Genomic DNA, 23026 nt, shown 5'->3' on the forward strand with positions numbered 1-23026 from the left:
TGTAGTTTGTTTTTTAAAAAAGTTAACGGTGGACAATAAATGCATTTAATCGTCTTTTTTAAACAAAAAACAAAAAACAAAACCTGAAGGTGGTTTTGTGTGCTTCCTCTGCCTTGAAGACAAGGACTGGCCCTTAAGTCAATCCATTTTAGTGCTGTAACCAGCCCTGGGAGCCCTAAATAATAATAATAGTAGTAATAATGATATTATTTGGGGGGAGGTTGCCTCCGGGTTCAAAACGCTTTTGGGTTGTCTCCAGGCAAGCCTCGTCTCCACGCCTCAGTGGGAGAGCGGCGCGGGTGAGAGAGAACAGAGCTGCCATTGTTTTGTAATCCGCCCTTCTCGAGCGTTCGCCTTTCCTTGGCCTGGGAAGTAGGGTGGCCGGGAGACGGCCGGAGCGGGGGAGCCCCTCTCCCTGAGCACACCAGGCGCTGCCCGGGCTCTGAGTTCAAACTCTGCCTGCCTCTTCCTCTCGAGGAGCAACTCTTGGGGGCGGGGACACTTCCTCCTCGGGGCGTGCAAGCAGGATGAGTAAGGCTTCGGCGCTGGGCGTTGCCGGGGAGAGCCCGGCCCCCTATCCGTCAGGTGACTGCGGCGGCGGAGAGACCTCGGCGCTCCGCTCCTCGGCTGCCTCCAGCCACTGGCGCCATGGAGCTGCTGGCGGTGATGCTGTGGGTCTCGGCGGTGCTGGCTGCCTCCTCGTCCGCGCACCAGCCGCCGGGGCCGCCCGAAGCCGAGGAGCTGCTTTGGAGCCCGGAGGCGGCGAGGCCGCCGAGCGCGGCTTCCTCCTCCGTCTCCCTCTGGCCGCTGCCCCGCTCGCTCCGCGTCTCCGCAGGCCGGCTGCAGCTGGCGCCCAAGCGGTTCCAGATCGTCCACGGCCCGGGCTCCTCGGCGGGGCCGAGCTGCTCCTTGCTGCAAGATGCGTTCCGGAGGTGAGCTGCGGGAGCTTTCGGTTTCAACTCGGGCAGGGCTGCCTCCTCGTACCCCCAGCCCAAGCCGCCCGGCTATAGCTCAGCTCTTGCAAGCTGCATCCGCTCTTGTCTTTCTCCCGCGGCATGTAACATCTGGCAGGGGACGCGTTGACCCGATGTGTAGATACAGGCCATCCAATTAAGAGCATATACATCTTCCCTCCTCCTACCACAGAAAGAAAAATCATGGGAATTGTAGCTTGCATAGATCTGCAGGTCTCAGCACCCCTAAACAACCCCTTGTGTCTCTTTTAGGAGGTGTGCTTTAAATGTGTAGCTTTTAAATTATTATTGAATTTATATAACACCCTATACCTGAAGGTCTCAGGGCAGTTCACGGAACAGAATCAAAATATAAAACCACAAAATATATAATCAAAATAAAAACAACAACCCAATAACCCCCCCAACCCAACATTTTAAAAGGGCATAGGATGTCAATCAAATCAACCAAAGCTTAAAAGGGAACTTTTTTGCCTGGTGCCTAAAGGTGTATAATGAAGGCGCCAGGCGTACTTCCCTGGGGAGAGCATTCCACAGCCAGGGAGCCACTGCAGAGAAGGCCTGTTCTCGTGTTGACACCCTCTGGGCCTCTTGAGGAGAAGGCACATGAAGAAGGGCCTCAGAAGATGATCTCTGGGTCAAGGTAGGTTCATGCAGAAAGAGGCGGACCAGGATCAGTGCAATATGCTCAAACCATCTCACTCCAGTGAGCAACGTGGCCGCTGAATTCTGCACTAGTTTCTGGACCGTCTTCAAAGGCAGCCCTATGTATAACGCATTGCAGTAATCTTGAGGCTACCAGAGCACAGACAACAGTAGTTAGGCTATCCCTGTCCAGATAGGAGTGTAGCTGGGCAACCAGCTGAAGCTGATGGAAGGCTCTCTGGGTCTTACCTTCTGTGGTGAGATGTGTCCATCCATCTCTTTTGTTACTAACATTCAGAAGCAATTTGAAAATGCTTCTGTTCACCAAGGCAACTATATATACCGTATGTGTTGTTGTGCTGCTTGGTTGTTTGCAGACCTAAGATCTTTTGGGAGGAAGACCAGGATAGAAATCTAATAGATAATAAAAGAATGACACAAAAAACCCTGACATAATGAAAAAACAATCGGCTACCCTTAAGTTGAGAGAGAACCGTCCTTTAAGTGAAAACAGATGCAATAGGGAGTGTTTGTGTATGTAGGCAAGGGAAATCTCACTGTAACAGCATCTCTCTCACCTGTAATACTTTGCCATGACAATTTGCACCTGCTTCAAATTCTCTTGCCTGGAGAATTTTTAAAGGGACAGGATTTATGCCTGTCTTCTATCTATTCACTGAGTCCTAAACTTTTTGGGGAGGAAGGGCAGGATAGAAATCTAATAGATAATAAAAGAATGACACAGAAAACATTGACATAAGAAAAAATAATCAGCTAACCTTAAGTTGAGAGAGAACCGCCCTCTAAATGAAAACATGCAAGAGGGAGTGGAGCCATTCTTACCTAATATGAATAGTTGGAGGATCTGTTCTCAACAGTAGAGTTGTACAGAATATTTTTTATTTTCTAGCATCAAAAATGAAAAAAGAGCTTATACAAATTTGGTGTTGGAGGTATCCATTGTTCTTCAGTGAGCCAGCAACCACCAGGTTCTATTTTCTTAACCTTACTTGCTCTCTTCCCTTTTGAATGGGTAGTTGGAGAGTACCGTAATTGCTGCTTGGATAACCTAAGGGCATCAGCTGAAATGATATGAGTCAGTATCTTTTGACAGGATCGAAGTTTCTTTAGTTGCCTCTTTCACCAAAGGATAAATAATGGTCATGTAAACAAGAACAGGGTTGTCGTGTGAACTTGCACAGAGATAGGTGTGCTTAGATTCATTGGCTACGCACGCCAATGAATCTTGTGTTGAATGATGGCCAGTGTCATGTGAATTATTCAACAAAATGAGCAAACACTAGTACTCTAAACACTGCTGTTTATACACACAAGGAAATAATCATCCTGATGAAGTAAAACAGCAGCTTTCAAACCTTTTCTTTTTTATTATTAAAAAAAATACACTTTATTGGTTTGCAACACATAGTTTAAAGTATCACAAACAAGGAAGTTCTCCTTCCTGATACAGTAGATAGAGCCACAAACACAAGGCAGTTAGGGAAACAAAATGGACAATGTTTTGGATTGTGGATCTTGATCTTGAGTGACTTTGGTACACCTAGTGTGGAAGGTTGTCAAGATCCATTACAACTGGACCAGGTTTGCCTGTGTTCAGACTTGCCTTGCTGTGACAATGTTGGTACCTCATGGAATGGTTTGTTTTTAGGGAGCACATCCAGTTCAAGCAGCATGCTGTCCAGACCTTATAGCCTGTCCTTGTTTTCCTTTGTAAATGGAAAAGTGCATGCCCAACACAATTGTGGGACTGCACATTCCCATAGAATATTGTGAAATTTCTGTCTCCCAAGAAAGATTGGCCTTTGGGGAAGGGCTGCGACCCCAGATCCCGTCTACAGAATCTCCACGTAGGGCCACGAAAGACTCTTGTTTGAAACCTTGGTGAGCCACTGCTATACAACCAGGGGCAGCCCAAAACATTTTACCACTGTAGGAAACATCTTGCTGCTCACAGACACTCACACACACACACATCACCTTCCTGCCTGCCACAGATCAGGGCCTTTTTGCCCGCACTGCCAACAGCCTTGTACCCTTTGTACCCTGAACTGAAATACAGTGGTACCTCGGGTTAAGTACTTAATTCGTTCCGGAGGTCCGTACTTAACCTGAAACTGTTTATAACCTGAAGCACCACTTTAGCTAATGGGGCCTCCTCCTCCTGCTGCTGCTGCTGCGTTGCCGGAGCACTATTTCTGTTCTCATCCTGAAGCAAAGTTCTTAACCTGAAGCACTATTTCTGGGTTAACGGAGTCTGTAACCTGAAGTGTATGTAACCTGAAGTGTATGTAACCCAAGGTACCACTGTAGTTTTAATCATAATTTCCCTGAAGCTGTACCCACTCTGCTGTTATGATGCTGCGGCAGCAGTGAGGGCAAGGCGCTGTGGCAGCAGTGGCACAGGCGAAGCCTCAGTGGGGCTGGTAGTGGCACAGTGGCAGGGAAGGGCAGGGGTCGGATCTGCTTCCCGAAGCTAATTGCTTCACCCAGCTTCATGCATATGGGGTGACAGCACTGAGCCCAGGCAGAAGAATTATTTGACTCTGTTTAAGAAGGCCACTTCTAGTGTTCCCGTAACCTTCTCGGTGAAACTCCTGATAAAATTTTAGGATTATCCAGAAGGCAGCTTGAAAATCTACTTGTCTAAACCATCCTAGTGAGGAGTTATTCTTTCAAAGTATGTGAAACCAGCTTGCATATTTTCATCGGCCACATACTGCTATACTGACCAACACATGGTTTTGCAAAACATGCCCATCCCTCAATTCAGACTCCGTATCAACTTGAAGTCAAGATGGGGTTTAAAAACTGCACACATCCTACTTGTGCTTTCTGTAAGCCTGTAAGTATTTCTATAAATCAGGGATTGCTAATCTTGTGCCTTCCAGATGTTGTTGGACTCCCAAACCTCATCAGCACCAGGCAGCATGGCCAGTGATCAGGGATGATGGGAGTTGCTATCCAGCAACATCTGGAGGATCACAGGTTAGCCAAGCCTGATAGGAGCTCAGTCGGTAAGAAATGTAGTCAGACTGGAATACATGGGTGTAGCCAAGGAGGGACAGGGAGGGGCAGCTGCTCCCATCAATAAAAATACATAGCAAACTTAGGTTCCCCCCCCCCAACAAAAGACCTGCCTCCCCTAACAAAGATCTTGTTGGAATATATAGATTTATGCTGTGCATAACATCTTTCTGGGTTCACTTCCAGGTACTATGAATACATATTTGGGTATTCCAAATGGCAGAATGGTGATGAGACGAAACCTCTTGTGGAAACGGAGCTATCTTCGCTTCAGGTGATTATTACTTCAGAAGATTCTGAATGTGATAAATTTCCCAGCATCGCATCTGATGAATCTTGTAAGTATCTGATGGTGTAAATATGTGTAGCGCCTTCTTCCTTCCTAGCTGTGGATTAATTACAGCGTTCTATTGATCAGGGTGGGGAAACTCTGGCCTTCCAGATATTACTGGACCCCCTCCTCCAATTCCCATCATCCTTCTTGACCATTGACCATGCAAACTGGGACTGATGGGGTTGAAGTCCAACAACATCTGAGAGGCTATAGGTTTCCCACACCAGATCATCTTATTTCTTATACTGGTTTGGCTTGTAGACACTGTTTTTTCCCCCTAGCATACACAGCTGGCTATGATAATGAACTTTTATCCTGTGAGTAATTGAAGAAAATAGATTGACTCAGTTAAAAATAAGAGTCTTGAATGTATCTCACTGGTATTAATACCTGTACTGTATTCATAATTTTGATGCATTTTTTCCCAGCAACCAAGATTGGTTTGGGTGCTAAATTATGGGTGTGGAGACTTGCATTCTGGAAAATCAGGGACAAATGCCTGACACTTGTTGGTGCTTTATGGAGTAATCCAATATACACCCAGCCACATTGCTGATTCTTCCTCGTCAATTGAAACTGAGTACACCTGTGTAACTGGAAGTTTAGAAGAACACAAGTGGAGCCTCCACAGAATATTTTAGCATGGAATGCTCCTATTCAGTGTGCCAGTCCTGAGCCATTCCTTCTTTTTATTTTATTTTTTATTTTTATTTTTTATTTTATTTTTTGCCCTGAACAATTTGCATTCCATAGTCAATGAACACACTCAATCCTCATTAGGCTGTTTGGGGTCCCTGCTGAGGGTTTGTTCTAAACATCTTTTGTAATTCTGCGAACCTTCAGGTTCATCCAGACCTGATGAGGCTTCCTTCTTTTGAATGGTTTGTGTTCTTTTGATTGCATAAGAATACACAACTGATTAAGTTTTGGAGATAGAGGCAATTATATGCATTGGGGCTGTCTTGTGGTGGATTTGTTTGTTTTGTAAAAAGCATAGCCTTTGTTTTTATGTTCATTGCTTTATGGAAACTGTTGCGTGTTTTATTTCATAAGCTCCCTGGAGAACATGATCCAAATGGTGGGCTAATTTTTTAAAAAAAACAAAAATTGCTTTGTGTTATAGTGATGGTTGCTGTGAGATAATGAGACAGTCTAGTGACAATTCTACTGATTTAAATATAGGAGGAGTATCTTGCAAGTTCTGAAGGTGCTTGTTTACATTTTCCTAGTTTTCCTGTGTTCACAAGAATGGTGCATATTTTGAGGACGGCTATACCGGGCAGACGGGAGCAGGGAGAAACTGTTTGTAAATATTACAGAATATTTGTAGGTATGCTGTGCCTACTGGATATATAGGATGACCCTGATCCAAAGAAAGTTTGTCACAGAAATGCCATTGAAATCAGTAGGGTGTCAGAATTACTGGCTTTCTGTGGACTGGAGCTGCTGAGAGCAGAAATACGGGAAGGCAAGGACTGCCTCTTTGGAAGGTTCTACTCATTTCAGTTCTCCTTTTCCTTGGCTTAGTCATCTAATGTTTGTGGTTACTGTCAGTCTCAGGGGAGGCCATTGGAAGGGGAATCTCAGGTCCTCACCCAGGGCTTTGAAGCAGACAGATAGTTGTGCTGCTTTTCCCTGCTCCAGAGCCCAGTAGGATACAAGACATTCCCCCTCCCCAATAGTTTTTGGAGACTTGGGCTGCTTCTCCCTGCTCCATGTGTACATTCAGCTTTACACGCTTGGCAGTTAAAAATAAAATAAAATAGAAAGGGGGTGGGAAAAAGACTTCGACAATCCCACCCACCATTGCACCCAGTGTGTTTGGACTATATGCGATTTTGACTTTAGGCACGATCCCCAGGACATAGCTCCCATGTAAGTTGAGGGATTACAGTGTGGCAATAAGAACTGGGGCAGCAGCAGCAGCAGCAGCAGGGGTTGTCTTCTCCTGATTTGCTGAGCTTTGGAGCAGGAAGGGTGGAATTGAACCAAACAGTTGTGCATTCAAGGATTAGCACAAGTGCAACAGGACTTCCTTCCCTCCCCTTCCCAAATCTGCTCCAGAGTACTGGGAGAGCCCCCAGAACAGATCTAGGGGGGACGTTGGTGGAGGAGAGGTGGAAAACGTTCCGTTGCGCAAAGAGAAACCCTTGCACCGATGGAACCAGTTACTTAGCACTAAGGAGCCAGTGTCATGTTGTGGTGAGAGGGTCGGACTAGGACCTGGGAGACAAGGGTTCAAATCCCCACACAGGCATGAAGTTCACTGAGTGGCTTTGGGCCAGTCATTGTTGTGTTTTTATATTCTGTCGGAAGCTGCCCAGAGTGGCTGGGGTAACCTAGTCAGATGGGCAGGGTAACAACAACAATTTCTGCACCGACTTTTGCCTCTGGCCCCACCCACCTCTGGCATGTGGCCCCCCAGAAGAGAATGTAGCCCTCAAGCTGAAAAAGGTTCCCAACCTGTTTTGAAAGATCGCTGGCTGTGCAGATGAAATGGTGTTTGGCTTATTTTAATTGAGAAGCAGGCATCATCATGACACTTAGGCAGCCAAGAGTGATGGTGCGTGCTTCTCTCTGACACAGGAAATAGGTGATTTCTAAAATAATGGCACACTTCCACTTGCATTTTTGTTCGGCAGTGTGGCTGTTTTTAAGACACTGCTCAGAGCAGGCTTGCACAACTTCATAGCCTTCTTTGTAGCCCTATCAGGGCTTTTGCTGCTGTTAGTGCAGAAACAGAGGAGTCGTTAAGCAGCATTCAGGTGGCTGCAGTATGTGGCTTGGGATGCTGTGTTGGGGCCACAAGTGATGCAGGCCTGACTTGGAGAAATCCTTATTCCTACAAGTCTTTTTATAGTTACCTGAAGACCAGAGGTGCACTAGAATTAATTTTCACCTTTCCTTAATTGCCAATGGTCAGCTTTACTTTAAAAAGGCACCTAGGACTTAAAATGACTAGCTTATTATCAGTGTTGCAATTGAACCCCATAGGTTTGGATCCTAAGATTAGCTAAACTAGGGAGTTCCTGCCACACTGGCCACCCAAAAGCTTCTCTAGAAGACTTGGGGGCCCTCTTGAACAATGTGGGGTGGGTAGAGGAAAGTTGCTTGAGATTGGGCTTAGATCCTGATACAAATTAACTTGCAGAAGTTAATGAAAGGAAAATTTCCCATGCCCTCTTTTCCCTGCAACCTCCCAAACGCCACCCCACATTCTCTGGAGGGGAGGAGCCCCTCTTGAATAAGCTTTTCATGGGGCAAGATGGTTGCCAAAGAGGAAGCAGAGGATGGCAGGCTTTCCTTCCGTGAATGTATTTTCAGTTCCAAGCCAGAGACTGCTTAATTCCCCCTGACTTCATTTGGATACAGGCGGCCTTTGTGCAGGACTGCTCCCAAATTCTTATAATTGGTTGTCTTTTAAGTAACCAATATTTTCATTACTAAAACTTATAATTAATTGTCATTTGCTCTTAAAGATCACCTCCAGGTATCAGGACCTACAGCTGTGCTGAAGGCAGACAAAGTTTGGGGAGCATTGAGAGGTGAGTAATAAAGGTCTTTTCCTTCCATCAGGCCCTCTCAGCAGAGGGGGCTCCCTTCATGTTTCCATTGCCTTCAGCAGCTCAGGGGTGGGGGTGTTGGCCCAGGAAAGGGCATTCTCCATGGCACCCCCCTAAGCTGCAGAATTCAGCAACTTACAGTCATGGCTGAAGCCGGAGTGACATGACCTGTTTTGAAGTGGTGTGTGTTGTAATCTGGGGGAACACAATCTCTGTCTTGGTTGGAATAGGAGCCCCAAATTTTCTTGTGTGTTAGAGATATTTAATCAGTGGTGGCCATCATCTTATCTTTATGACTCAAAACAAAATGAAAATGGGTGGAGCTCCTCCAAACATTTAAAAAGTGGTGAAAAAGGAAGCAAGTTGGGAGACTTACTCTTTGGGATTTTGTCCAATGTAGAGACAAGTCCATATTCCTTGCAGGGAGGTAAGAAGAGCCCTGCTGGATCAGACCAAAGGCCTTTGTACTTCAGCATTCTGTTCACACAGTGTACAGCCAAGAAACTTCTGGGAAGGCCATAGGCAGGACCTGAATGCCTGAACAACACTCTTCCCCACTCTTGATTCCCAGCAACTGCTGTTCATACTGTTCCTGATACAGGAGGCACTGGAGATAAACATTCTGTCCCACAATAAAAAAAAGCAAACATTCCCACACAGGGGCCCCATCTTCTCCCACTGGCCAACCCTTGGAAGGCCAGCCTAGAAGCTAAGTTAGAAAAAAGTGCTAGTTATTTGTGCTCTCTGGTTCTTGGCACTTCCTTGCAACATCCAAAGTAGCTGTTGGATGACATCAATTTTACTTTGCCAATTATGTTTACAGTTCAATCTGTTTTGACTTCTAGGTTTAGAAACATTCAGTCAGTTAGTAAATGAAGACGACTATGGAAGTGTGAGTATTTCTCTTCATGGTACAGTGGGCTAATTTGGAGTTTTCCCCAAGTTTGGACTTCAGCAACTGCTTATTAATTTTTTCAGGCTGCTCTGCGTCAAAGGTTGCCTCAGAGACTGTTTGGAAGCTGCGCTGTACCAGGTGGTGGGTACCAGCAGCAGATTAAATCTGTTCTGCAGCATCTGCCCTGGCTTACTATATCCTTGCTGAAATAACTCCAGTTGCCTGTTATGACCAGGAGCTAATAGCTGACTGCATGGCTACATCTGCATGTCAGACCATAGAACTGGGATTCCAATGTCATATTCTGGGTATTAGCCCATTTTCATTTTGAATTCTAATTGCATCTCTTGTTCCTTACATTTTTCTTAAATGTATTGCACTTTGAATTATATGGAATAAAAAGCAATAAAAATACTATTAAAAACCATACAGCATCTAGCACAGTGAATTACAGTTGCTACCACATGTAGAAAAATAATTAGTTTTCAAGTGGTCCTTGGTGAAAAAGAGTTTGGGAGCTGCTGCTACAGTATCATATCACAAAAATTAATTTGGGAACCTGTTGAACCTTCTCTTTCTCTCTTATATTTTAATAGCTGTTTGTCAATGAATCCGACATTACTGACTTCCCAAGATTTGCTTATCGAGGGATCTTGATTGATAGCTCAAGGCATTTTCTGCCTTTGAAAACTATCCTAATGACTTTGGTAAGTTGGCAATCGGCATGTTCTCCCCCGCCTGTCTTCCGCTACTGTGGCAAGTTTAAATGAAACCACCTGTTTCCTTACCAAGAAAAGGATTAAAGTTCTTATTTGAAATACGTGATACTAATAGCCTTGTACTTGGTGTTTCTTGGGACTTCTAGGAAGCAAAAACATCAACCCAGTTTTGTAATTGGTGGCAAAAATCAGCCAGGTTGTATTACTTGTTGCTGACTCTGAAGTAGTACTACTTTCAGTCCATTGTTTGAATCAAATCCCCCCATGGAAGTTCACACACCCCTTCTCTCCTTGACAGGCATTGAGTCTCATCCCTAACATCCCCCCCCCCCCAAGACTGAATAGGGTGGGAAATGGCGCAGGAGGCTGAGGAATTCACAGAAAATCAAGGCACAGGCACCTTCTGAGTGGGGCTTCCTTTCAGTTCAGCATATTTGTCCTTTCTGGGTCAAGGATAGCTATTTCAAGCACCTGGGTTTTACTCAGTGATAGGAAACAGGGGAAGTGCTTACTCTAAATGGCTGTGCCCTCCCGCCTCAGCCTACCGCAGTATCTGGGAAAAAGGACCTTGAATGCTTGCTTTAGCAACTATATTACTGCCAGGCAATTACAATCTTCTTCTTTACTGGCTGCTTAGTAATGGAACCATGGATGGTGAGGAACAAAGAGCATTGCAGTGGCACTTCCTTAACAGCAGATTTAATGTACCGTATTTTTCGCTCTATAACACGCACCAGACCATAACACGCATGTAGTTTTTAGAGGAGGAAAACAAGAAAAAAAATATTCTAAATGAAACAGCGGATGTATGATTTTTGTGGTTCATGCTCTGGCCACAGACATGTGATCTGACAGTGAGTTTGGAGTAGCCCAATGCAAAAATCCTGAGGATCCATGTGGATCCATGCTTTGTAACCACGTTTTTGCACCACTGCGACCCCAGGCAACAGTGGGTGCGTGATTTTTTTGGTGCAGGTTGTAGCCATGGACATGCTATGTGATCTGATGGTGAATTTGGGGTGACCCAATGCAAAAATCCTGAGGATCCATGTGGATCCGTGCTTTGTAACCACGTTTTTGCACCATTGTGGCCCCAGGCAACAGTGGGTGCGTGATTTTTTTGGTACAGGCTGTAGCCATGGACATGTAATGTGATCTGATGGTGAATGTGGGGTGACCCAATGCAAAGATCCTGAGGATCCATGTGGATCCATGCTTTGTAACCACGTTTTAAGTGGGGAGGGAAGGAAAAACACAGAAGGGACAAGGAGCACGAGAGGGGTGTGCAGAGAAGCAGCTGGCTAAGAATGCAGGAGAGGGGTTTAATGGGAGGGAGGAAAGGAAGGCAAAAGTTCCCCCCCACCCAAGCCAGCCCCCCCCCCTCTCTCTCCCACCTGCATGTTTTCCGGCTGCCTGCGAGTCCCTAGAGCACGGAGAGGAGGAGGTGGTGGGCTGGAGCCTGCGCGCAGTGTGACTAGGAAAGAATTAGAAGGAAGGACTCGATCGTTTCCTTTCCCCTCTGCTTGCCAGGAGGGCAGGGGATTCCCTGCTCTTTGTTGAGTTTGAGCAAACGCAGCAACAGAAACAGAAGCAGGTGGGCAGTAAGACCCTGAGGCAGAATGCAGGAAAGCAGCAGCTTCCGCCTTCCCTCCGCCCGCCCGCCCGATCTTATTTTTGCCTGATTTTTGCCTATTTTTGCCCCTGCGCTCCAGCGAGTCAGCTCCAGGGACCACACATTCGCTCAATAACACACACAGACATTTCCTCTTACTTTTTAGGAGAAAAAATCTGCGTGTTATAGAGTGAAAATTACGGTACCTTTATTTAGGATTGAGGGTAAAGGTGTTATGGTGTTTCAGAATAATGTAGGTGTTGGAAAAGCAATGGTAAGGTCACTTTGCTCTGATTTATGTAGGGTTGCCATATTTCAAAAAGTAAAAAAACCAGGACACCCCAAAAGTTGTTGAGCTTTTCAGGAAAAACCGAAAGTTTTTGAGCTTTTTTAAGACACCAAAGCAGTTGACTTTTTATTTTATGAAAATGCAAAACAAAAAACCCCACCATGCTTTCTCTGTTTACTTCCTGAAGATTCAGGATAAACAGCCGACAGGACGTCACTTCCGCCTTTGAAATCCCGGTATTGTTTGGAAGTATGGCAGCCCTAATTAATGGCACTGAAGAACACAATTACGGGGGAGGCGGGGGAGGAAGACTTTGCTAAGTGCTGTGTAAAAATTCCTCTTTAAAAACTACTTGCCTCTCCACGCAAGATACCTAACTGAAACACCATCTTTTTTTCTCTTAGGATGCCATGGCATTTAACAAGTTCAATGTCCTTCATTGGCACATTGTAGACGACCCTTCCTTTCCTTATCAAAGTATCTCATTTCCTGAACTGAGTCGCCAGGTAAGTAAATGGTCCTGTAGAACATTCTGAAAATTTAGTGCCCAATAAATTTATTGTTATTTTAATAAATAGCCTTTTCCATACATGAGTCTATTACGTTGTATTAGTTGCTGTTTAAAAGCCATAATAAAAGGAAGAGGAACCTGTGGCTCCCTGGATATTTTTGGGCTTCAAACCCAATCAGTTCTATCCAGCATTACCAATGCTCAGGGATTAAAGGAGTTGTACTCTCAACAGCTTCTGGAGGGCCAATGGCTCCCAGTCAGTGGGAAAATGAGAAAGTTCTTGGCGCAGACGGTTCACTAGAATAGCATTGTTGCACCTTTCTGAGAGGCGACCATGTTAAGTCTGTTGGAACAGATGCAACAAAGAGTCAGTGAAACACTGAAAGCATGGAAGGCACACCTGGGGAAGTCAGATTGCTGCCTCTGGCTCCCTAGCAGCTCGGCACTTTGCAGCCTGGCTCCAAGAACACCACTGTAATGAGCTGCTGATTTTTAAGATTCATTTCCTTTGGGAAATTTAAAATGGCGGAGAAAGGACAGAACAACACAACACAACACAAGAAAGAACGAAAAAGAAAGGAAATGAAGAAAATGGGCAAAAATGGCAGTGAAATATATAAGAAACATTATATAATATATATCTTGGATTAAAGTTTCTTATAAATCATAGCACCATTTTGAGACTTTGCCTATTTTTTGCTTTCTGGAGCAAGCTTAAAATTAATATATATATAAATTAATATATATATATGAGAATGAGAGACATTTCAGATTGTTCAGTCACCTAGCTACTTTCCCCATGGTTGGTACCACCTCCTAAATCTTAAGGACATAAGTGGAGCCCTTTTACATCAGATTGAAGGCCCACCTAATCCAGCATCCTGTTTTCCCCAGGGGACAACAGTTCAGGTTAAATAACCAAACAGTCTTGGTGATTCCCGCTTTTGCTTTGTTTGCTTTATATAATATACTGGCATGGGCTACTATTTTGAACCAGTTGTCACCCAGGCCTTTGTACAACATTATCCAGCCTTGGAGCAACAACACTCTGGCCAATACCAGCTGCAACTTTATTTCAGATTGCATCTGCAAAAGTGCAGACTTATCCCCCAGATGGGGACACTGAAACTGCTCAAAAGCTAGACTACACTGCCAGTAGTCCTTGGGTGCTGTAACACGACACTGTCAAGTGTAATCGGCTCTTCAGCCTTACTGGCATATTCTTGGCATCACATTGTAAAAGAACAACATGTGTGGACATTTTCACAGGGGGCCTATTCATACTATCATGTTTACACTCCCGCTGACATCCGTCTGGTGATAGAGTATGCTCGGTTACGGGGGATTCGAATTATCCCAGAATTTGACAGTCCAGGACATACCCAATGTTGGGGGAAAGGTAAGATGCATATTATTCTGAAATGCTATTGATACTGTAAACATGTAGGAACTGGCTTTAGTTGGGTGCATTTATGTTTTTTTCATTTTATTTTATTTTACCTACTTTGTTCTTATTTTCAAGATGCTTCTATTAATGTTATCGTATTCATTTTTATTGTATTTGCATTGCTATTAACTGTCTTCAGCACCATTTAGTTACAAAAGGTGGGGTATTGGACCTACTATAGGAAGTAGTCCAGCCAAATTATTTCACCCTCTCATTATGAAGAAAGGAAAAGAAATTGAGTGCAAGTACAGATTTATTGCGAAGTATAATTTTAATTCCAAAGCAGCTCAGTTTTCACCATGCTACATATAGCTTAATTATATGTTTCAGGGTTTTTGAGATTGGCCTTTAAATATATAACCTAGAAATGGGTTGAACTTCTTAACATTGTTGTGATAAATCTGCCTTTGTACTATATTGCTGATCAGTTCTTTTTATTTTTGTTCTGACATCTAGTAAAATAGTATTGTAAACTGTAATAGCTGGTCAGTGCAGAAAATACATAGATAAATTGACTAATGGTCTGCCTTAGGAAAAAGCAGCTTCCTATGTTCCTAGTGTAGACAACATTTCTAAAAATGCCAATAATAAAAATGTATGAAACGGGGGGCGGGGAGTATTTAGTAGGCAAACAAATGTTCAGTAGCCCGGAATGTGAAACAGAAAGTGCTAATCTCTGGAATAAAATGACGAATCTGACAAGTGAATGCAAACCTATTGTGACTGCTGGTCCATACTTTTCAGAATAGAATGCTGAAATTTTTAAAAGCTTAAAAAACATCGTGTTCTTGACCATAGTTGGGGGGGGGCATGTATTTAAGTTCTTGGAATTGTTTTTAAAACAAGCATAAGAATGCAACTTTATACGGTGCAGCAACAACAAATGCACCTTTCGAAGCTAATCTTGTTTCGACGTATTTTATTTTAGGACAAAAAGACATCCTCACACCATGCTACAATGGAGCACATCCGAGTGGGTCTTACGGGCCTGTAAACCCCATTTTGAATACAACATATGATTTCATGGCTAAATTATTCAAAGAAATTGGCAGTGTATTTCCAGATGATTATATCCACTTGGGAGGAGACGAAGTGGACTTCACTTGTTGGTACGGTATAACATGAAGAGTCTACATTGCTTATTCACCTGAAATCTGTTGAGTTGGAAACTGTGACAGGAAAGGTAATAGGATAGGCAAGGACCCTTCAAGTGTGGCTCTCCCACCCCACCCCCGCTCCAGACTGTAGCCCTTTACACTAGGTTGGGGTCCACGTTCCTCCAAGCTCGTGGCTTCTTAGACAAAGTAGAAGGCTGTACAATTGTTGTTGTTTAGTCGTTTAGTCGTGTCCGACTCTTCGTGACCCCATGGACCAGAGCACGCCAGGCACTCCTGTCTTCCACTGCCTCCCGCAGTTTGGTCAAACTCAGGCTGGTAGCTTCGAGAACACTATCCAACCATCTCGTCCTCTGTCGTCCCCTTCTCCTTGTGCCCTCCATCTCTCCCAACATCAGGGTCTTTTCTAGGGAGTCTTCTCTTCTCATGAGGTGGCCAAAGTATTGGAGCCTCAACTTCACGACCTGTCCTTCCAGTGAGCACTCAGGGCTGATTTCCTTAAGAATGGATAGGTTTGATCTTCTTGCAGTCCATGGGACTCTCAAGAGTCTCCTCCAGCACCATAATTCAAAAGCATCAATTCTTCGGCGATCAGCCTTCTTTATGGTCCAGCTCTCACTTCCATACATCACTACTGGGAAAACCATAGCTTTAACTATACGGACCTTTGTTGGCAAGGTGATGTCTATGCTTTTTAAGATGCTGTCTAGGTTTGCCATCGCCTTTCTGCCAAGGAGCAGGCATCTTTTAATTTCATGACTGCTGTCTCCATCTGCAGTTATCATGGAGCCCAAAAAAGTAAAATCTCTCACTGCCTCCATTTCTTCCCCTTCTATTTGCCAGGAGGTGATGGGACCAGTGGCCATGATCTTCGTTTTTTTGATGTTGAGCTTCAGACCATATTTTGCACTCTCCTCTTTCACCCTCATTAAAAGGTTCTTTAATTCCTCCTCACTTTCTGCCATCAAGGTTGTGTCATCTGCATATCTGAGGTTGTTGATATTTCTTCCGGTGATCTTAATTCCGGCTTGGGATTCATCCAGCCCAGCCTTTCGCATGATGAATTCTGCATATAAGTTAAATAACCAGGGAGACAATATACAGCCTTGCCGTACTCCTTTCCCAATTTTGAACCAATCAGTTGTTCCATATCCAGTTCTAACTGTAGCTTCTTGTCCCACATAGAGATTTCTCAGGAGACAGATGAGGTGATCAGGCACTCCCATTTCTTGAAGAACTTGCCATAGTTTGCTGTGGTCGACACAGTCAAAGGCTTTTGCATAGTCAATGAAGCAGAAGTAGATGTCTTTCTGGAACTCTCTAGCTTTCTCCATAATCCAGCGCATGTTTGCAATTTGGTCTCTGGTTCCTCTGCCCCTTCTAAATCCAGCTTGCACTTCTGGGAATTCTCGGTCCACATACTGCTTAAGCCTGCCTTGTAGAATTTTAAGCATAACCTTGCTAGCATGTGAAATAAGTGCAATTGTGCGGTAGTTGGAGCATTATTTGGCACTGCCCGTCTTAGGGATTGGGATGTAGACTGATCTTCTCCAATCCTCTGGCCACTGCTGTGTTTTCCAAATTTGCTGGCATATTGAGTGTAGCACCTTGACAGCATCATCGTTTAAAATTTTAAATAGTTCAGCTGGAATATCATCACTTCCACTGGCCTTGTTATTTGCAGTGCTTTCTAAGGCCCATTTGACTTCACTCTCCAGGATGTCTGGCTCAAGGTCAGCAACCACACTGCCTGGGGTATACGAGACATCCATTTCTTTCTGGTATAACTCCTCTGTGTATTCTTGCCACCTCTTCTTGATGTCTTCTGCTTCTGTTAGGTCCTTTCCACTTTTGTCCTTTATTATGGTAATCTTTGTACGAAATGTTCCTTTCATATCTCCAATTTTCTTGAACAGATCTCTGGTTTTTCCCATTCTATTGCTTTCCTCCATTTCTTTGCATTGCTCGTTTAAGAAGGCCTTCTTGTCTCTCCTTGCTATTTTTTGGAAATCTGCATTCAATTTCCTGTATCTTTCACTATCTCCCTCGCATTTTGCTTTCCTTCTCTCCCCCGCTATTTGTAAGGCCTCGTTGGACAGCCACTTTGCTTTCTTGCATTTCCTTTTCACTGGGATGGTTTTAGTTGCTGCCTCCTGTATAATGTTGCGAGCCTCCATCCATAGTTCTTCAGGCACTCTGTCCACCAAATCTAAATCCTTAAACCTGTTCCTCACTTCCACTGTGTATTCATAAGGGATTTGACTTAGATTGTATCTTACCGGCCCAGTGGTTTTTCCTACTTTCTTCAGTTTAAGCTTGAATTTTGCTATAAGAAGCTGATGATCTGAGCCACAGTCAGCTCCAGGTCTTGTTTTTGCTGACTGTATAGAGCTTCTCCATCTTTGGCTGCAGAGAATATAATCAATCTGATTTCGATGCTGCCCATCTGGTGATGTCCATGTGTTGTACAATAAAGGGGAGGGGTGCAGCTGATTGTACATAGTGGGACTTGCCAGTGGCTCAATTTGGATGAACTGAATCCTGGTCTGGGTGTCGCTAGCAGACTGGGGAAAGACTTCGCACAAGCCAGCCCTACATGGCTTCTGGCTACCTTGGAACTTCTGTGCCTACTGTTGAAAGCGGAAGAATTGCAATACTGGAGCAGACTACTGGTCCATCTAGCTCAGAGGGGTTGATACTCATTTTTACCCCAAGAGCAAATTCATCATTGACCAGCCCTCCAGGAGTTGCATGTCATTGGTGGGCGTGGCCAAAATTGCAAACCAGCTGAAGGGGGGGGAGGAGGTTATTGCCCCTTCCCCTGCTCATCTAATGGTTCATTTGAGAGGATAATCCCTTAAACAGTTGGGCTGGGAGGGGAGAGGTTTAAGCCTCTCCACCCAACCCAAGGCTTTGTTTGATTTAACCTTTCATTTTGCTGCTGCTGTCTTGGGTGGCCAGAAAAATAAATTGCCTAGGCAGCCAGATGAAGCCCCTGGCAGGAGGTGAACTACTGCTCATCTAGCTCAAGAGCCTTTCCAGAGCCAGTAGTTTGGATCACTTCATTAAGGGCATGGTTGCAGCGACTTGCTAGCATTTGATAGATGCTGGGAAGAGCAGCATCAAGTCTTAACAGAGAGAACAGCTTCAGTGATTGGTTAAAGCACAGCAGGCATAAAGCAAAACACAGCCAGGTGTCTGCCGAGTGATAAACGCTGCTCCCTGCCCCCTTCTGTCTTTTGGAGCCTACCTGGTACTGCAACCACAAACAGGTTGCCGTACCTGTCAGGTAGACAGTGTCTTAGCTTGTTGGGTCACAAATCTGGCCATTACCATGGCTTACAACCACTGATCAGCCTGCCTCCGTGTATTTATTATCCTATGCAAGTTACAAAATCTCATCATAAGCTGACTTTATCTGAATTACTTGGTTTTTGTTCCTCTTGCTCATCTATCGTGGAGATGCAGGGTCACTGCCAATACCTCAAGGTCCGCCTCTCCCCGTATGAACTGACCCAGTGCTCATCTTCTGAGTCCCTTTCTCGTGTGCCCCCGCCATGGGAGGTCCAGAGGGTGGCAACATGAGAACAGGCATTTTCTGCAATGGCTCCGTTTGTGGAATGCTCTCCCCAAGGAGGCTTTCCTGGCGCCATTCTTACATATCTTTAGGTGCCAGGCAAAATCTGTCCTCTATTACCAGGCCTTTGGCCTTTAACTATCTGTGGGTTTTTAGAAGCAGGCAGGATGCTTTTTCATGCATTCCTTTTTTAATGTATCCATGTGGGGTTTTGCGTCTGTCTGGTTGGTTGTAAGTTGCTTTGGGTTGCCCTGGGTAAGATAAAGCAACTAACAAATTTAATAAATAGTAATCATTTAGTTATTGTTTATTTTTCCTTCAGTAAAGCCATTGTCTGTGGCCATCCTCCGCCAGATATTTCCTATTCATAAGGGGTGAGAGTTCTGAATGAATGCATATTGGAGGATTCTGGTGGTCAGTGGGTAACATGTTATTTCCTAGTAAGTCTTGGTACAAAATCCCATTGGTACTTCTGTAGTATGCTGCTGATCTTGGCAAGAAGCATAATTGTGTTTTCTCTCTTCCCTTATAGGAGGTCCAATCCTGATATACAAGAATTCATGAAGAAGCAAGGGGTCTGGTTTACATATGCTAAACTGGAATCCCACTATGTTGAGAAGTGAGTTTCTCTTTCAGGCAAGAGACTGCTTATTGGCTGTTTGCACACAATGCCTAAACCGTGGCTTAGTAAGCCATGGTTAATAATAATAATAATAATAATAATTTATTATTTGTACCCCGCCCATCTGGCTGGGTTTCCCCAGCCACTCTGGGCGGCTTCCAACACAGATGAAAAATACACTAAAATGTCACATATTAAAAACTTCCCTGAACAGGGCTGCCTTCAGATATCTTCTGAATGTCAGGTAGTTGTTTTTCTCTTTGACATCTGGTGGGAGGGCGTTCCACAGGGCGGGCACCACTACCGAGAAGGCCCTCTGCCTGGTTCCCTGTAACTTGGCATATCGCAGTGAGGGAACCGCCAGAAGGCCCTCAGAGCTGGACCTCAGTGTCCGGGCAGAACCATGTCCTTGCATGTTTTAAAGTAGATCACAGCCACAATTAGTGCTAGTAACTTGCTGTTCTTAATCATTTGAAGCCAATCATGGCTGAAATAAGGGGTGTAAATGAAACAAGTAAATAGCAAGTACATAACATCTTTAAAATATTATTACTACTAGAATATTGGAGATGGTGTCTTCTCTGAACAAGAAATCCATAGTGTGGCAGGAAGTCTTTGATCATGGAGCAAAGGTAAGGTCTGAGAGATGATCTGTGCTGTTCTGCGAAAACTTGATTTTCATGTGCTAGATTAACCCAGAAGACACCTGTAGCACTATCTGAAATGTTTAAGCCTTTCAGAATTGTGTGATCTGATCTAAGGATCAATTTCATCAAGGCAATATAAGAAGCAAATACATTATAAGTCAAATGTAATAGAAATGTGACTGTCCTGTATATTTCAAAAGTACATACAATATGATGCTGGAAAGGTGACATACCATATGTGGCTGTCTCATAGCTTATGCCTTTCTAAAATTGCATCAGTCTTGTAGAACTTAATATGTCAAAGCAACCCTTAAAAAGGCAGACTCTCTCTAAGCCTGCTGTTTTTATGTTAAGGTTAATTATTTTAGGCAGTACCAGTTAAGTTTCCTTCACCATTTCATCTTAGCATAACTAAATGCTCTTGGCAAACCAGTCACACAAATGGAACATGCAAGACTAAATTGCTGTGGATTCTCATCTCTTACATGAGTGTTTCTGTTTAGCCTACCAGCTTGCCAGCCTTCTTCTCCACAGTACTTTAAGTTGTTGGTGGGGAGGAGGGGTTGAGCAAAGCAGCAGTCCAAGTGGTTTGATCACCTGCTTGTATTCTTGCCTTGACCTCCTTCAGGCTTGACAGCCCTGTCTCAGCCATCTGTATACAGTCATACCTCAGGTTAAAGTAGCTTCAGGTTGAGTGTCCACATATTAGGATTTCTAAGAGGCTTCTTTGAAATCTCGTCACGGGGGTAACTGCAAAGATGCTATAATTACCATGGAACAAGTTGATGTCACACCAATATGTGGACAAATCCCAGTGGGACTCGATATGAGTGACGTTAGTTTTCACATAACCGTATCACATAACCTGCCATGCTACTATCTGCATATGCTTTGGAGGAGATGCCTGTAGCTGAACAGATTGTTTTCATGCTGTCTGAACGCTATGTTTTTGATGTCTTCAGCTACAGTCAGACACAATAGTTGAAGTGTGGATTGGGACCTTGTATAAAGAAGAGTTAAGAAGAGTAACCAAAGCAGGGCACAGCGCCATCCTGGCAGCACCATGGTACCTAGACCTCATTAGTTACGGCCAGGACTGGAAGAAATACTACAGCGTGGAGCCACTAGACTTCCTTGGTTTGTAGTTTCCTTTTTCTTTGAGCGTTATCCAGGCATTGGTTCCAGTGGGAAAGTTGCATGGCCTTGTTGCTGTGACTCCCAGTTTTAATGAATGATAAAATTATATTCCTGTACACTCCTCCATACTCTTCTTTCACCCAAGTTATCTCCCCAGTTTGTTGGTGGAGATGGCATTCTATACTGTTAATAAGGGGAGACGAATTATTGGTGGTGGTGTTTTTTTAAAAATGAACTATTTCCTTTTTATTGATTTCAGTTCTGGCTGCAGGGGAATGAACTTTGTCACTGAAGTAGAGTTAAATAAAAGATAGTGAGCTTATAAATACAAGAATATTACTATGTTTGGTCATATGGGCTTTTAATAATAATGTATAGGCTGTATAAATAATGAATAGGCTGCAACTCAAATCATGAGGATTTATTTTAATAGTCATAACATTAAGATTTGGTATGACTTAATTAACACCTAATGACTATTTCCACAATACTCAACTTGCAAGTGTAAAATACTGTACCTGTATCAGACTGAGCCTGCTTTTAAAGGAAGACACCAGCCAATACTTCTTTTCCTTAAACACAGGGTGGCAATCCCAGAAAGAGTTGGTGCTTGGTGGAGAAGCCTGTCTTTGGGGAGAATATGTGGATGCAACTAATCTCACACCAAGACTCTGGTATAGTTAATCACTCACCTGATTTTTTTCCCCCAAAAGAAATGCTAATCATCTTGATCTAACCTTATTGATACTGACATCTGACAAAACTACGCTTGTATCATGTTTTTTAAACTTTACTTTCCCAAGTTGTCTTCCTCCCTTCTTCTTAATTCTGTCTATATTAGTGATTGGCATAGTTCCCACTTACCCATGGATACTGCATGGCACTCAGGTGTACAAAGGCCAGCTGAAAAAGATGGCAAGGCTCTTGCTTTTTACGAAATGACCAGCCTCAGCTGGTAACAGAAAAGTGAGGTTTCCTTAGAGTGACGCCCCACCCCCTCACCTGCCTGCATTGAGTTCCTGATCAACCAGCCGAATTGCAGAATTCAAGGCTGCAGTACGCAATTTAGTGCAGCCTTCTCCAACCTAGTGTTCTCCAGATGTTTTGGACTACAAATCCCATCAGCCCCGGCAAACACGGTCAATAGGCAGGGATGATTAAAGTTGTTGTTTAAAAGTCCTGGAGGCCACCAGCTTGAGGAAGGCTGAGCTAGTGTGCCACTTTTAATATTACATCTCACTGTTTTGCTCTCATTTTGCACAGAACAATGCTTGTAACGTGGTGTGCTTGATAAAACAATCTACCCCCCCCCCCTTTAAGAAATGGACTGGCATACGTTCATGTTGCAAATACTTTTATTTTGCATGGACAGTAACCAATTTATATTTAAATTAGATTTTATTTTATTTTTAAATTGTCTTCTATTCATATTCATATTCTAGGCCTCGGGCAAGTGCTGTTGGGGAGAGACTCTGGAGCAGTAAAAATGTAACTGATATTGAAGATGCTTATAACAGGCTTAAAGAACATCGTTGCCGCATGCTCAGGTAAGCAATACAATCTAGTACAGCAGGTACATCAAAACTTGGAAGTTTATTAATCTCAAAAGGCAAAGCAAGTCACACTTCTCTTCCCCAACAGGCGTGGAATAGCAGCGCAGCCTTTGTTTACTGGACACTGCAGGCACGAAGCAAGAGACCCCTAACAGCTGTAGGAGGACATTGCCAGAAGTGCCTTTTGGGGAGAAAAACCTGCACATTCCTATTGAATACTGCACTGGAGCACTCTCATTTTGAAATGCTGAAATTTAGAGAAGGTTAATTTCTTATAGATGTGGAAAAAATAAATGATGTTGAACTTTTTAAGAGAAAGTAGCTCATTCGAAAAAGGAACC

General features: G+C 43.9%; 1 protein-coding gene across 1 annotated transcript; it reads left to right on the top strand.

The window, feature by feature from the left end:
* The first annotated feature begins 619 nt into the window (after nt 1-619).
* HEXB (hexosaminidase subunit beta) lies at nt 620-23020 on the top strand. The gene is made up of 14 exons (XM_081881204.1): nt 620-932; nt 4851-5002; nt 8478-8543; nt 9407-9453; nt 10053-10163; nt 12481-12582; nt 13857-13986; nt 14963-15143; nt 19259-19345; nt 19908-19980; nt 20958-21132; nt 21716-21806; nt 22575-22679; nt 22774-23020. Exons 1-14 carry the CDS (start codon nt 649-651, stop codon nt 22835-22837), a joined length of 1668 nt encoding a protein of 555 aa, XP_081737330.1. The 5' UTR covers nt 620-648; the 3' UTR covers nt 22838-23020.
* The last annotated feature ends 6 nt before the right edge of the window (nt 23021-23026 follow it).

Source organism: Podarcis erhardii (assembly GCF_964252035.2).
Source record: "Podarcis erhardii genome assembly, chromosome: 11".
Classification (NCBI taxonomy): domain Eukaryota; kingdom Metazoa; phylum Chordata; class Lepidosauria; order Squamata; family Lacertidae; genus Podarcis; species Podarcis erhardii.